Genomic DNA, 16,549 nt, shown 5'->3' with positions numbered 1-16,549 from the left:
TCATTCATACAATTCCCTAGTTGATGGATATTAGGCTCTTTCCAGCTTCTAGCTATTAGGAATAAAACGGCCATAAACTTTGGCATATAGGCTTTTCGAGATATCTTTTCCTATCTCTTGAATAACTTCCTTGTGGTGGGTTGCTGGGTTATATGGAAGTATATGTTTAACTTTATGAGCTGCCAAACTACTTTGAAAGTGGCTATACCGTTTTGTAGTCCTGCCAACAACATCTAAGAGTATAGTTGCTCTATATCCTGTCACTACTTAGTATTGTCAGTCTTTTTTATTTTAGCCATTGTAGTAGATGCATGATAGTATCTCTGAGTGGTTTTTTTTTCATTGTAGTTTTTTTCGTTGTAGTTTCATTTTTCTAATGCTTATGGATGTTAAGTATCTTTATGTGTTTACTATATCTTCTTTTGCTAAGTTTCTATTCAGATATTTGCTTATTTTGAATGGGATTTTTGTCTTATTATGTGGCTGTGAGATTTCTTTTTATTGTGGATGCAAGCCCTAATCATATAAGCGTTTTGCAAATACTGTATTTTGTTAACTACTTTTCCAAGGGCAGCAGTTTTTAATTTTGTTGAAATCCAGTTTATCATTTTTTTCTTGTACAGTTTGTTTGTTTTCCTAATTAGGAAATCTTTGCCTGACCCAAAATCACACAGATTTTCTTCTGTGTTTTCTTCTTGAAGTTTTATAGTTCATGTTCTAACATTTAAGTATATGCTTCATTTCAGGTTACTTTTTATTATGGTGCAAGGTAAAGTTGAGATTTACCTTGTTAAGGCACTCAGAGCCTTAACCATTCCAATCTTAGCTCTTATCATTAAGAATGTGACTTTAGACACGTTGAGTCCTCCAAGTCTCCTGCTTAAGCAAGTAATCTCATAAGGGTTAGAGTGGATGTGTAGCAGCATTTCGCACAGTGTCTTCAATATAGTAGGCATTCAGTCAGTGACAGTTATGAATTATTATTGGTGAAATTACTCATTCTTCCATTTAGCTAACATAGTGAAGATCAGTTGCATGTGTGCGGGGATATGTTAGTGAACAAAGTTCCTGTTTTTAGGGTGATTATGTGCTACTTGTTAATAAAACAAATCACAAGATAGGCTATTACTATGATTTTATTAAATGACATTAAAGTTAAGGGTGCATTATGGTGCAACAGTGAAACCTTACAGTTGATACCTAAGCACTCTAATAGTGTGGTAGTTTAATAAATTAGGTTCTGAAATTATCTCAGGAGAGGAATTGGTCAGCCTTGGAATTATAGAGGCAAACATTAGAAGAATATCGTCAGTGCCACTCCAGGGAGAGAACACTGAGTCTGGTTGCACATATTTCTAGGAGATTAGACCACCAGCTTTTCCTAGAAGCCAGCCAGTGAAATCATTTGTCACACTTCATATGTTCAGAGTTCTCTGTGCTTGAGCAGCCTTTGAATCAAAATATAGTTTTTCATGTAAATTTTGCCTTCAGCCTCAGAATGTACTCATGACTCAAGATAAGTTTCTAGCTCACACAGTAGTTCTATTTTTTAAAAATAACCTATTAAAGATTTAAGTTTTTATAATGTGGTACTTTACATAATGTGATTGTACCCAATGAATGAATGACTTTTGTGGGAGGTGTGAGCGCAATATATGGGCTTTTGAAGTTAGAAGTGGCGTTTAATTATTGTTTTTTTTCCTTAGTAACTCTTAGGAGCTGTGCAAATTTTTTAATGTCTCTTATCCTTGGTTTCTCTATGCCTCCTATAATTTATAGCATTGTTAGCATTAAGTGAGAGAGGTCACTTTTACTAAGTACCTAGCCAGGACATCTTTCTACTTTTCATTCATTTGCAGTATAAACTGTAGTGAAATTTATGTACAGTATTGGTTTATTTTCAGAATCGTCTAAAAGAAATTGAACAAAACCTCTCTAAAATAATGAGACTTGACAATGAAATTAAAGCCTTGGATAGCCGGAAGAAGCAAATGGAGAAAGATAATAGTGAACTGGAACAGAAAATGGAAAAGGTTTGTGGTGGTAGAATTTCATTTTTCAAAATTTTGAGATTATTAAAATGAACCTCATTTGAATCCATTTTGCCACTCGTATTTCAAAAAAAAATACAAATCTTGATGTTTGTGTTATTTCCATGTATATGTTAAAGGGAAGGATATTGAATAAGCTTTGGTTCGTATTTTGTACTTCAGAGTGATAACTTGTTTTATTTATTCATTAAAGCTCTTATTTTGGTTCTCTGCACAGGTTTTTCAAGGGACTGATGAGCAACTAAATGATTTATATCATAATCACCAGAGAACGGTAAGGGAGAAAGAAAGGAGACTGGTAGACTGTCAGCGTGAACTGGAAAAGTTAAATAAAGAATCAAGGCTTCTCAATCAGGAAAAATCAGAACTGCTTGTTGAGCAGGGTAGGACAAAACGTTAATTTGGTCTTTTTTCCTATTATAATATTATGCTTTTTCTGCACGAATAATGGATCTCCAAGAAATTATATAGAGTGAAAAAAGCCAACCTAAAAAGATAATATACGGTATGCTTCCATTTATATAACATTTCTGAAATGTCAGAACAGATTAGTGGTTGCCAGGGTTATTGAGCAGGAGGAGAAACAGGAGGAAGATTAATATGTTTATGGTTGTAAAAAGCAACAAGAGCAAAAAAAAAAACCCCACATAAGTATGGTTATAAAAGATTATGGAGGGGCTCCTGGGTAGCTCAGTAGGGTAAAGCCTCTGCCTTCGGCTCAGGTCATGATCCCAGGGTCCTGGGATCAAGCCCCACATCGGGCTCTCTGCTCAGCGGGGAGCCCGCTTCCCCCCTCTCTCTGCCTCCTTGTGATCTCTCTCTCTCTGTCAAATAAATAAATAAAATCTTAAAAAAAAAAAGATTATGGATACAGAAGCTTATTGTGGTATTTGAACTGTTCATTAATGTTCACTGTCATGGTGGAGATATGAACTAACACAGTTGATTATATTATGTAGAACTTAATATACACAAATAGATAAAAAGTAACACTGGGGAAATCTGAATAAAACTGGTGGATTGTATCAATGTCAGTATCCTGACTGTGAAATTATAGTACTGCAGAGTATTACTAAAGGAAGCACTGTCTTTTCTCACGACAGTTCTGATGCCACGTGTGTGGGTTTTTCCACACCAGGCAATCCTCCAGTTTTGGGCAGAGAGAATTCCGTTCTGACACTAATTATCTGGAGTCAGTGCTTTACCTGTGTAGTCCCACAAAACTGCCTACCCAGTTCAGATTCCAGTTGCAAGTCCCAAGTTGTCTGTCACCTACACTTCTGATCAGTTGGCTGTAAATCAGGAGTCCCCACAAACCCTTTCTGAGACTCAGTAATTTGCTATAATCATTCATAGAACTTAGGGAAACTTTTTGTGTTTATTATAAAGGATACCACTCAGGAACATTCAAATGGAAAAGATACTTAGTGCAAGGTATGCAGAAGGGTCTTCAGCTTCCATACCCTCTCCGTGTGCATCACTCACACATGAACCAGCACCTTGATGTATTTACCAACCTGTAAGGTCTCTGAATGCTGTTGTTCAGCGTTCTAATGGAAGTTCCATTACATAGGCATGGTTGAATAAATCATTAACCATTGATGATTGAACTCAATCTTCAGCTGCTCCGTAGAGTTGAGGAGGTGGGTACTGAAAGTTCCTACTCTCTAATCACATTATTGGTTCATTTGAGCACCAGCTCCCATCATGGTAAGGGTCACTGCATTAGAATAAACTCCAGTATGCTGAAAAGGACTAAGAATGAGTAACAAAAGATGCTTCTTTCACCTATATCACTCAGGAATTCTAAGAGTTTTAGGTGGTTTGTGTCAGGAACTGAGGAAAAAAACCAAATACATATTTTTTATTATGTCACAAAACCAGTTACCAGGGTGAACTGGGCAAAGTTTATAGAAGATTCTGCTGTGGTTTTTGTTTTTGTTTTTGTTTTTTTTAAATAACTGCTTATGAATGTACAGTTCTTTTAATTAAAAAAAAACACTTGAAAATTGAATTATTATGGTTGTGTGTTTTAAAGGTCGTTTGCAGCTACAGGCGGATCGCCATCAAGAACATATCCAAGCTAGAGATTCATTAATTCAGTCTTTGGCAACACAGCTAGAATTGGATGGCTTTGAACGTGGACCATTCAATGAAAGACATATTAAAAATTTTCACAAACTTGTGAGAGAGAGGCAAGAAAGGGAAGCAGAAATTGCCAGCCAGCTGATGGTAAATATTGCTATATTCTTTTGTTTGTATCAGATTCTCTAGTTATACCGTTTTAATTTTGGGGTGGACCTCATATTGTCAAATTTTCAGGTTAGTGTTAGGCTAGAATCTTTTTGAGATAGAAAAAACCCTTATGCAAGCAAATTTCTAAAATTTTAAGGATAAAAATATGAAGAAAATACAGACTACATTTTAAATTTGATTTTGTTACATTTCTTTTTTTTTTTTTCTTTTTTTCCAGTTTTACTGAGATAATTAACAGGTACCACTCAACGTTTAAAGCAGATGGCATGATGGACCAGTTTACATATATTGTGAAATGATTACCACAGTGGGTTCAGCTAAAACCCATTTCCTCATGTAGATACAAGAAAAGAAAAGAATATATATTTGCCTTGTGATGAGATCTATTAGAATGTACTTCCTTAACAACTTTCCTATATATCATATGGCAGTGTTAGTGGTAGTCATCATGATATACATTATATCTATAGTACTTATAACTAGAAATTTGAACCTTTTGACCACCTTCCTTCAATTCTCCCTCCTCCCACCTTCCATCTCTGGTGACCATAAGTCTGATCTCTTTTATTTGAGTTTGTTTATTTTCAGGGTTTGTTTTGTTTTTAGATTCCACAATATAAGTGAGAGCATACAGTATTTGTCTTCCAAAATTTCTTTTTAAAGGTAATCATAAAGAAAAAGTTTGCTCATGGTTAATAATGGTTACCTTTGGGTGATGGTTATTGCACTTTTTTGTACTTTGCTCTATTTTTCTTAATGTGCAGATGTTAATTTTGTATTCAAGAAACTTTATTATTAAATGGTTCAGTGAAAAAAATTGTTAATGCTCATTCTTCTTATATGTAGAATGACTTTGCAGAAAAAGAGACTCTGAAACAAAAACAGATAGATGAAATAAGGGATAAGAAAACTGGACTGGGAAGAATAATTGAGCTAAAATCAGAAATCCTAACTAAGAAGCAGAATGAGCTGAGAAATGTGAAGCATGAATTACAGCAGTTGGAAGGATCTTCAGACAGGATTCTTGAACTAGACCAGGAGCTCTCAAAAGCCGTAAGATATTATTTGAGTAATCTAATAACTTTAATGTGTAAAATGTTTAGAATCTTTATTCTGAAGTATATTATCTGTTGCTAATCTTAAGATTATGGCATTTCAATAAAAACATCAACCTTGTCTATGAATGTCATACAAAATGAAAACATCTGAATATTATAATCATACCAACTCTTTGATTCAGGAAGTGGGTGGATTGAAAATTAGAATTATGTAAGAAGCTTTTAAAAAAGACTTAAGCTTGGGGGCACCTGGGTGGCTCAGTTGGTTAAGCATCTGCCTTCAGATCAGGTCATGATTCTGGAGTCCTGGGATCAGGCCCTGCATTGGGCTCCGTGCTCAGTAGGGAGTCTGCTTCTCCCTTTGCCCTCACCCTATTCCTTCGTGTTCTCTCTAGAGTGGGGACTAGAAATGTATGTTCCAAACAAAACCAGGTGATTGTTAGGAGTACCTTGGTTAAGAACCACTTACCTAAGTTAAATTAAAAAAAAGGATTTTTCCTCTAGGTTCCACACACTGTAGATTTTACATGATTCTTGCCATGTTATCACTTTATGTGTGGTAGAAATTTTCCTAGACCATCTACTTTTACAAATACCCAAATTCTCTTCCTTGTTTCTGATCTGTCCCCTTCCTTCACGTCTGCCACCAAAGTAGGCATCCTAAAGCTCGGTAGATTTCCCTTCCAGAACCCATCTTGATAATTTAAGTAAACATTTCAGTTTGCTCTGTAACTTAGCATCTAGCATACATTTTTGTCAGTTTAGCAGTTTGTCACAGTTTCCCATCACTTGTGATGGTAAAGCACTCGTTAGAGACCAGATCACACTATTTCATGTTCTCTAAATGCCAGGCAATATAGTATATTTACGTGGGTACCTGATGAATACTTACATACCAACCAAAGAGTTACTAAACTATACATTTGGATGTATTTTTCTCAGTTTTCTCTACCATTGTAACCTAGTAAGATAACATTATAAGATTTTCCTTTAAAATCCGTGCTTTTTCTCTTCTAGGATAAAAGTAAACAGTAATATCTTGATCATTCTGAGGAATAGTTGATTTCTAATACATTTTGTCATTATTTTAATACAAAACATATAAACTTGTGTGTTTGAATTATTAATAAGGAACGTGAGCTAAGCAAGGCTGAGAAAAACAGCAATATAGAAGCTCTAAAAACAGAAGTAATAAGCCTTCAGAATGAGAAAGCAGACCTAGACAGGACCCTGCGTAAATTGGACCAGGAGATGGAACAGTTAAACTATCATACAACAACACGCACCCAGATGGAGATGCTGACCAGAGACAAAGTATGACCTTTCTTTTTGTTCTAATTATACTTCTGGTATTAAAAAAATTTACGTTTGTAAGGGATGCACTACAAAATACTTAGGTGGTGTTGGTACTGTATTTTAGGAGTTAAGTGAGCTTAATATTCTATAAAATAAGACTTTGGAGCTTAGAAAAACTATTTTCTAATTCCAAAAAATAATATTGAAGTATATATACATGCGCCCATTGCTATTAATATTTATCACATGTCATATAGAAGTTTTAATTTTTACTATTGTCAGACTTCTTCCTTTTTTCTCTTATGGCACAGAAGGGCAGTTCCCACTGTGAGACTTTAAGAATTTTGCATTTTCTTCTTTCATGTTCATTGTTTTATTTTTTAAGCCTAGAATTTTAGTCTCGAATTTATTTTTGTTCTGAGCCACCTAGCTGGCTCAGTTGGTAGAGCATGTAACTCTTGATCTCAGAGTTGTAAATTAGAATTTATTTTTGTTCTTGATACAATGTAGAGATCTTGGACTTTTTTTTTTCTTTTTTTTTAATTTTTTATGGGGCACCTGGGTGGCTCAGTCGTTAAGTATCTGCCTTCTCAGGTCATGATCCCGGAGTCCTGGGATCGAGCCCCGCATCGGGCTCCCTGCTCAGTGGAAGCCTGCTTCTGCCGCTCACTCCCCCTGCTTGTGTTCCCTCTCTCGCTGTGTCTCTCTCTATCAAATAAATAAATAAAATCTTTTTTAAAAATTAAATAAAAATAAAGAAAATTTTTTCTATAGGCTGACAAAGATGAACAAATCAGGAAAATAAAATCTCGACACAGTGATGAATTAACTTCATTGTTAGGATATTTTCCCAACAAAAAACAGCTTGAAGACTGGCTTCATAGTAAGTCAAAAGAAATTAATCAGACCAGGGACAGACTTGCCAAATTGAAGTAAGTAGTTTTAACATTTGGAGATGTACTACAGAGCTTTTATTTCATGCTTTTTATTTTTCATTGTTTGAAATATTCTACTTATTGTTATAAAATGGAATGTTTTATGTTAGTCGACTTTGGTTCTGCTGTATTTATCAATCAAGTAAAATGATGACATTAATATGGGCCTTTTGTTCCTTGAAAGTTTGCAGAACTTAGAGGATTAAAATTGTCCTTTATAAAAAAGAGGCCTAACACTATAAAATTCATAGAAGAAAATTTAGGGGGAAGGCTTCATTATATTGAAGTTGACAAATACTTTCTGGGACCTGACACCAAAAGCACAGGCAGCCAAAGCAAAAATAGATAAATGGGACTACATCAAACTTAAGAACTTCTACAAAGCAAGGAAACAACCGGGAAAAGGCAACCAACGGAAATGGGAGAAAATATTCAAACCATTTATCTAATTAAGTGGTTGTTATCTAGAATATGTAAACAACTCCTGTAATTAACAACACAAAAATAAATAATTGGACTTAAAAATGGGTAAAGAATTTGAATAGACATTTCTCCAGAGGCCATATATAAATGGCCATTGAGCAAATGAAAAAGTACCTAATTCATCAGGGAGATGCAGATGAAAACCCGCAATGATAGACCACTTCACACCAGTTTAGCATGGCTACTACCAAAACAAAACAAAATCAGAAAATAACAAATTATTGGTGAGGATATTGAGAAACTGGAGCCTTGGTACATTGTTTGTGGGAATATGAAATAGTACCGCTGATAGAGAAAATGGAGGTTCTTCAGAAAAAAAAAAATAGAATTACCAGATGATCCAGCAATTCCATTTCTGAGTATATTCAAAAGCACTGAAAACATGATCTTGAAGAGATTTTTGCAAATCCATGTTCATTACAGCATTATTCTTGGTAGTTAGATGAATGATAAAGATTCAATGTGTATGTGTATAATGTGTGTTTCTGATTACTCAGCTTTAAAAAAGAAGGAAATCCTGGGGGCACCTGGCTGGCTCAGTCGGTCAAGCATGTGACTCTTGCTCCCCAGATTGTGAGTTCAAGCCCCCATTGAGTGTAAAGCTTACCCAAGGTTGGCGGGGTGCTGGGGGTTGGGTGCAGGCAAGAAATCCTGTCCTGCTACAACTTGGATGAACCTTGGGGATATTATTGCTAAGTGAAATAAGCTAGTTACAAAGGGACAAATACTGTGAGATTCTACTCACCTGAGGTACCCAAAGTAGTCAAACTCTTGAAAACAGAAAAGTAGAATGATGGTTGCCAGGAAGTGGGAGAAGGGGGAAGGAGAATCATTGTTTAATGGTTATGGAGTTTCAGTTTTATAAGATGTAAAAGTTTTAGAGATGTAGGACAACAATGTGTATATAGTTAATACTACTGCATTGTACACTTAAAAAAATGGTTAAGATGGTGAATTTTATATGATGTATGTTTTTTACCACAATAAAGAAGTGATCACTTTTTTTAATGTCACTTTGAGTGGTGGTTGGATAGAAGAGTCAAAAATTCTGTACAGATATTTGAGGAAGATAGTGGATTTTGCTTTGGCCATGTTTGATTTGTTTCTTATGGAAATGGGTCTTAGGGAATAGAATATTGGAGTTTGAAGTTCAAGAGTTTGGAAGTTGTTGCTTTCTAAGTAATAATTGGAGTCATTTGTATAGGCCATATCACCTTAAAAGGGTTATGCAAAGAGAAGAGAAAAGGTTATAGTCAGATGCCTGGGAAACAGCAGTAGTTACTGTTGGTAAGCAAAGGAAGAGGAGCAAGTGAAGGAAATTAGAATTCAGGGAGCTGGGGTGAGAGCCAGACCGGAGTACTTCTTGAGACCTTGATTAAATAGACTTTCAGTGAGGGGTCAGCAGTGCTGGGTGTTAAGATAATGATGTTGATGAGCATGGCTCCGTGGCTAGGATGGTCAAAGCATCATCTATATTAGTTACTTCTTTTTGCCTTATTTTTACTGTGACTCAAAATGGGAAGTATCAAAATGTAGCACACATGCACTCATACACATTCATCTGAAACAAGTTTCTCAAAATAGTATGTGTCCAAATGATGCTCAGTCTGTTGCAGTGTATTTTTTTCTGTTTCATTTTTTTAAGATTATGAATACAATCCATTATATTGATTACATGACTTGCCCAGTGAATTATAACCTGTAAACCCTAATCTGTGTTGGTATGAAGGTTGGCTAGGATGATATTTAAGAGTTGAAGTAGAGATGAATTGTATTAGTGAGCAAAGGCTTTGATGAATGAGAGAGAATGGATGATGATATAAGTAGATGACAGCAACAAGGAAGGGATAAAGAAGTTCTTACAGAAGTGAAGGGAAGTGATACTGAAAGGGTCCAAAGGGAATCAGGAGAATGTTCTTTTCTCTCTCTCTCCAGTATGTCCTGCAAACATATTCTTGCTGAGCTTCCTAACCTGAGCTCAAAGACCATGAACCCCAAGGAATCACAGTTTTGCCTATACACATATGTCTGGGTGCAGGTCCATGACCAGGTTTGGAAAGTGATCAGTGTCCAGGGTGGAGTTCAGGCAGAAGAGGACTGTTTCCTTGACTTCTAAAAAAAGTACTTCGTCACAGCAAACCTTTGTAATATTTATTGGCAGAATTTGTATTTACCTACTCAGATTTTTCAAACTCATTTCTTATGTTGTAAAATTGTAATCTGTAGTTGTTCTTATTTTAGCAAAGAACTAGCTTCAGCTGAGCAAAATAAAAATCATATAAATAATGAACTAAAAAGGAAAGAAGAGCAGTTGTCCAGTTATGAAGACAAGCTATTTGATGTTTGTGGTAGCCAGGATTTTGAAAGTGATTTAGACAGGCTTAAAGAAGAAATTGAAAAATCCTCAAAACAGCGAGGTAAGTTACCTTCTTTATATTATCAAGGTGCTTTGACACTTGAATTTTCACTCACTGGTAGCTATTAAGGATGGGAGATTTAAAAATTTGTTTCTGGCGCCAAAGGGGTTAAGTTTCAGTCTCGGTTCTACTTAAATGGTTTTGTGACTTTGGACAAATCATCAAATGATTCCTTTACTTCAGATTCATCTGACATAATTATCTACCAAGTATGGTGTTAAGACTAAATTAGATTAATAGGTATAAAGCACTTAGAACAATTTCTGGCACACATTATGCTCCAAAATTTTGTTACACTTTTTGTGTGTTACCAGAAAGTAGTTAATAGAAATCTGAATGTATTGTGCCCATTCAAAAAAGAATATAAATATGAGAGGATTTTTATTTCTTTCATTATATGTCTATAAATGAAGAATGATCCTGTATGTATGAAAAAGAATAGAACCATAATAACAAAACTATATTTTATATTCTTTTCATTGGTAATATATTTATTTTCTTAAAATAGCCATGCTGGCTGGAGCCACAGCAGTTTACTCCCAGTTCATTACTCAGCTAACAGATGAAAACCAGTCATGTTGCCCTGTCTGTCAGAGGGTTTTTCAGACAGAAGCTGAATTACAGGAAGTCATCAGTGATTTGCAGTCTAAGCTGCGGCTTGCTCCAGATAAACTGAAGTCAACAGAATCAGAACTAAAGAAAAAAGAAAAACGGCGTGACGAAATGCTGGGACTTGTCCCCATGAGGTGAGAATGGGGATTTACTATTACTGCACATGAATAGCAGCACTTGTAAAAGATGCCCATCCAGTCCCTGGCATAGGGTAGGTGTTCAGTAATGGATTGAATGAATAAAAGTTCAAGTCAAGATTCTGAGCCAGTGTGCCCCATCTTGTGTTATTTATAAGACAAAGCAATTATTGAGGTGCCTCTGTGACTCAGTCGGTTAGGGGTCTGCCTTTGACTCAGGTCATGATCTCAGGGTCCTGAGATGGAGTCCCAATGTCCATCTCCCTGCTCAGCAGGGAATCTGCTCTTCCTTCTTCTGACCCTTTCCACTGCTTGTGTTTTGCTCTCTAAGTAAATAAAAGTCTTTTTAAAAAAATCATTTAAAAGTAAACAAACTTCTTAAACTAGTCACAGGGCAGTTATTATAATCTTTACTATTTTCTTTTTGTGTGTGTGGGGGGGTGTGTGTTAATTTCTGAGTCTTGGCTTGAGGACAGAAATTTTGACAGATTGAGAACTGTTTGCTGATCTCTCACTTTCTAAATTCATCTAGAGAATTAAAGTACTGAAAACCTCCCCCAACAGACAAATTTTATATAAAACTATATTTTATATATATAATATATATGTATATAGTTTTATATAAAACTGTATTTTTATGTTTTTTTCTCCTTTCAAAAAGAATGATTCATCATGATTTCTGTTGTTCATTTTCCCTCACTTACTCAAGACATTCAAATGATGGCCTATTTATAAATAAAATCAATTCAGAAAGTTTGGGGTTTCCCACAATGTAGATCATAAAGCTGGTCACAGAGACCAGTATGACATAATCTTTAAGGAGCTGATGATCTAAGGAGACAAGCTCTCAGAATTGAATATTTAGAAAGCTGGGCTTAATAAAGTTCTTAATTGGTTCAGACAGGTATATTAGTTAAGAGGAGAGAAGCCAGTGGACTACGGAATGAGAATAAGATTTTGAGAACATAATAGGAGGAGATTGTGAAATGTAGGGAAGTTGGTTCTGCTCAGTTAATACTTCATGATAAAATGCCTGTGTGATGATATAAAGTGAGGAGAATGATATAGATCTTGTAACTTCAAGTTGGGCTACTGTTAACATAATGACAGGAGGATCATCTGCTTTTGAACCACAGCTGACCTCAGGTAACAGAAACAGTGGAGAGGGAAAGTGCAGATAAGAGGACTACTGTATTACTGTAATGTTTGCCAAACTGAGAGATTTTGTAAATTAACTAACTGTACTGATCAAAAGTGTCAAGATCATGAAAGACAAAGACTGAAGAACTGTTGAAGACTGCAGGAACCTAAGGAGAAATAATAACTAGTTGCCATGTGGGATCCTGGGCTTGGCCCTAAAACAGAAAAACAACATTAATGGAAAGACTGCTGAAATTCTTCGTATCATCACCCAGGCATTTTATCGTATAATCACCTTAAGAGGGAGTGAGGGTGCAGTACAATAAGATTTTTTAAATTTGTATTTATTTGAGAGAGAGCACACACTTGAATGGGGGGAGGGGCAGAGGGAGAGAATCTCAAACAGACTCCCACTGGTGCAGACCCTGACTCGGGGTTCGATCCCATGACCCATGAGATCATGACCTGAGCCGAAATCACAAGTCAGACACTGCACCAACTAAGCCACTCACGTGCCCCTGTACAGTAAGATATTTTGAGAGAGACCATATTCACTTAACTTCTTTTACAGTATATTTTTATTTTATTACAGTATATTATTATAATTGTTTAATTATTAGTATTATTAATCACTGTACCTTATTTATAAATTCTGTCACAGATGTGACTATAGGGAAAAAAGGTGTATATATAAGGTTTGGTACTATCCATGATTTCAGGCATCTACTGGGTGTCTTGGAGTATATATCCTGGGGATCTGCGTGGCTGCAGGGAGACTCTTGTAATTGTTGTGAGCAGGAACTGCCATTGGATACTGAAATCAGTGGGCAAAAGTTTGAGGAGAAGCAAGATATTGACATAGTCCCAATACATTTCTCGTAAGATCGTTATTAATTACAAAGACAAAAATAGTAAATTTATAGTGGATAAAACTGGCTGACACCATGTTAACCAAGTATGAATAAGATTAACATCTCCAGTAATAAAGTATAATGATGTCATGTGTCCACTGATAAGATGCCCTGAAAAGGATACAGTCACTTCTTATGATATTTTTGCCAAAAATGCATAACCTCCATTTTATGATAAGAAAACATTAGCTAATTTTTAATTGTGTGTTCTCTGTTTAGGCAAAGCATAATTGATTTGAAGGAGAAGGAAATACCAGAATTAAGAAACAAACTGCAGAATGTCAATAGAGACATACAGCGCTTAAAGAATGACATAGAGGAACAGGATACACTCTTGGGCACAATAATGCCTGAAGAAGAAAGTGCTAAAGTCTGCCTGACAGATGTTACAATTATGGAGAGGTTCCAGGTAAATTTATTGTAGTTGAAGGCCAAATAAAACTTGTTTCTTGGTGGTTTGAATGTGAAATGTGAGAGTGGTAAAAACAGATAGTGTTCAGGTATAGGTTGAGTTTAGAGTTCCCTGTCCTGAACTGCAGATACTCTCATGGGAATACTGCTTAGTTTACATTCCTGGGTTTGGATTCTTTATTCATAAACATGAGAATTAAGAAACGTCCTGTTTGTTTTCATATTTAGTTGGTTTCCTTTTGTTTATATATTTAAATTATTAAAATTCATTTTATCCTATTAAACTTTGTTAAAATTTAATCTGAAATCAGTTACAAATTCAGATTTTAAAATACAGGTTTTTGGGGTTTTTTGTTTTTTTTAAAAAAGATTTTATGTATTTATTTGACAGAGAGCACAAGTAGGCAGAGAGGCAAGCAGAGAGGGTGGGGGGAAGCAGGTTCCCTGCTGAGCAGAGAGCCGGATGTGGGGGCTCTATCCCAGGACCCTGAGATCATGACCTGCGCTGAAGGCTGAGGCTTAACCCACTGAGCCACCCAGGTGCCCCTAAAATACAGTTTTTTAAAGATACTGAATAATGATATTATAATAAGTTTGTTAAAGGAAATAACTTTGTTTTATTCTTAAGATGGAACTTAAAGATGTTGAAAGAAAAATTGCACAACAAGCGGCTAAGCTGCAAGGACTAGACTTGGATAGAACTGTTCAACAAGTAAACCAGGAAAAACAAGAAAAGCAACACAAATTAGATACAGGTAATATAGTCTGTTTCTTCATATACCCACAAAGACTTCAACATCCCGGCATACGCTTTTCATCACAAATTTTGTACTGTTATGTGGACAAGGAACTGTCTTTCTCGCAGTTCACCCTATATTCACTCTTTTCTCAAAGCCTCACTTGTTTCCTTGCTTTGCACAACAGATTTAGAACGGTGTGAGGTTTTGAATGATGGGTATCTGATGAGTTCTACTCTTTTCTTAGTCTTACTTACCCTGTGGTCCTCACCCATGCATGGCCAGGAGGGGGTTCCATAGCACTTTTCTTGCAGTGGGTGAGACCCATGGAAGCTGAGCCTTTGTGAATTCCATAGAACTCTAAAAATGAAAGCTAGCTGTTTGTAGTATTTTCTGTATCCTTACTTTAGTCGCTGTGTATGTTTTTGTTTAGTTTCCAGTAAGATGGAATTGAATCGTAAGCTTATACAGGACCAGCAGGAACAGATCCAACACCTTAAAAGTACAACAAATGAACTTAAATCAGAGAAACTTCACATATCTACTAATTTACAACGTCGTCAGCAACTAGAGGAGCAGACTGTAGAATTATCCACTGAAGTTCAGTCCTTATTCAGAGAGATAAAGGTAAGAAGATTCATACAAAACTATTTTTTATCTTTTTTTTTTTTTTTTAAATTAAATGGGCTCTGTGCCGAACATGGACTTCAACTCACAACCCTTAGATCAGTTGTCTCATGGTCTACTGACTGAGCCAGCCAGGTGTGTCCCACATATCTTTTTTTTTAAGTTAGTTCAAATATGTGAAATGCTTTTTATTGGTGTAGTGACTAAAACTGTGTTTACTGGGAGGATTAAATAAAAAATAGTATAATTCTTTTTGTGGCTCCTTTGTTGACGAAACTTGTACTAATAGGTAAAGTTGTCAGGGAAGATTTTGGCTATAATAAGGAAGAATTGGTTGGTTAATTAGTGAACTTCCTGTTACTGGGGCTGGTCAGGTGGCTGGTTAACTAACATACGGAGTCCTGCATGTATGGGATATTTGTCTTACCTACCAATCCTGTAGGTAGATACTGCCTCTCAGTCATAGTGCTTTTTCTGTTGATTCCAGGTGTAATCTCAGAATCCTTCCCACTATCGTGAGCAGGCTTTGAGTTACTGCATGGAATGGAAACCATTCGGCATCCCTCATCTAGATTAATCACATCTAAGACCAAATCAAATTTTTGGACAGTTTTAGAAATAACAATCTTACCCAGCTTTTCATAATTACAAACATTCAGTGAGCACTAAGTATATTACTGAGTCTGTCATTAATTACTATAAATGTTTCAGAAGTATTTTCAAATTACAAATTATCAGAGGCTTAGAGTATGATATAAAATAGTAACATCTTACATTTGTTTTAATTTTTTTACTCTTTATAAAGCCCTTTGAAATTAAACAGTTCAGTGTCTCAGTAACCCTGTTGAGGTATATGGCTTAGTCCCCTTTTTATAAAGAAGAGATTGAGACTTTCAGGTGCTTCATGTCTTAGCCAAGGTCATGCAGCTAGTAGGAGGCAGGGTTTATTTTTAGGTGGCTCTTCAATGTCTGTTACATTTGACTTCCTACCACACTGTACCTCTTCTCAATATGATAAAATACAAAAAATACACCTACACTAAAGTAATGCTAAGGGATTGTTTCTTCTTTTATTTGTTCATTAGATATTCATTATCTTAGCTTGAGTATCATTGTTTTCTACAGTGGTAAGTATGCTGTAGAGCTGTTATAAGGCTGAACAATGTAGACTCCTGATTAGTAAAATAGTTGGTCACTCTAAAGTTCCTTTCCTTCCCAAATAGGTGTGGACATACCAACATCAATGTACCAGTATGTTTCTATACTATAAAATATCTACTTAGCCCTTAGCAAATTAAGTTTAAGGACAAAGGTGTCCTGTATAGTCATATTTCCATCTGTAAAAGAGAGGCCTGAACTGAATCTCTTCTTTGGTCACACAGAGCTGACATGTGCCCCTACAAACTATTAAAAACTTACACCTGAAGCCACCTGCTCATATGCTTGGGAGCACATGCCTGGATTAGGAATCAGATTAG

General features: G+C 35.8%; 1 protein-coding gene across 1 annotated transcript in view; it reads left to right on the top strand.

Annotated features, from left to right (window-relative positions):
* The window catches only part of RAD50 (RAD50 double strand break repair protein), a 97,950-nt gene that overhangs the window by 46,554 nt on the left and 34,847 nt on the right, over window positions 1-16,549 (top strand). The window contains exons 6-16 of the mRNA XM_080803383.1: window positions 1,905-2,033; window positions 2,269-2,434; window positions 4,090-4,283; window positions 5,154-5,360; window positions 6,497-6,679; window positions 7,436-7,593; window positions 10,321-10,496; window positions 11,005-11,242; window positions 13,516-13,705; window positions 14,336-14,462; window positions 14,878-15,071. Coding sequence (XP_080659509.1) covers window positions 1,905-2,033; window positions 2,269-2,434; window positions 4,090-4,283; window positions 5,154-5,360; window positions 6,497-6,679; window positions 7,436-7,593; window positions 10,321-10,496; window positions 11,005-11,242; window positions 13,516-13,705; window positions 14,336-14,462; window positions 14,878-15,071 — 1,962 coding nt within the window. The remainder of the gene's footprint in view (window positions 1-1,904; window positions 2,034-2,268; window positions 2,435-4,089; window positions 4,284-5,153; window positions 5,361-6,496; window positions 6,680-7,435; window positions 7,594-10,320; window positions 10,497-11,004; window positions 11,243-13,515; window positions 13,706-14,335; window positions 14,463-14,877; window positions 15,072-16,549) is intronic.

The sequence above is a fragment of the Martes martes genome, assembly GCF_963455335.1.
Source record: "Martes martes genome assembly, chromosome: 5".
NCBI lineage: Eukaryota > Metazoa > Chordata > Mammalia > Carnivora > Mustelidae > Martes > Martes martes.
Note: the sequence above shows the minus strand (reverse complement) of the source record. Positions and strands in the feature narration are given on the sequence as shown.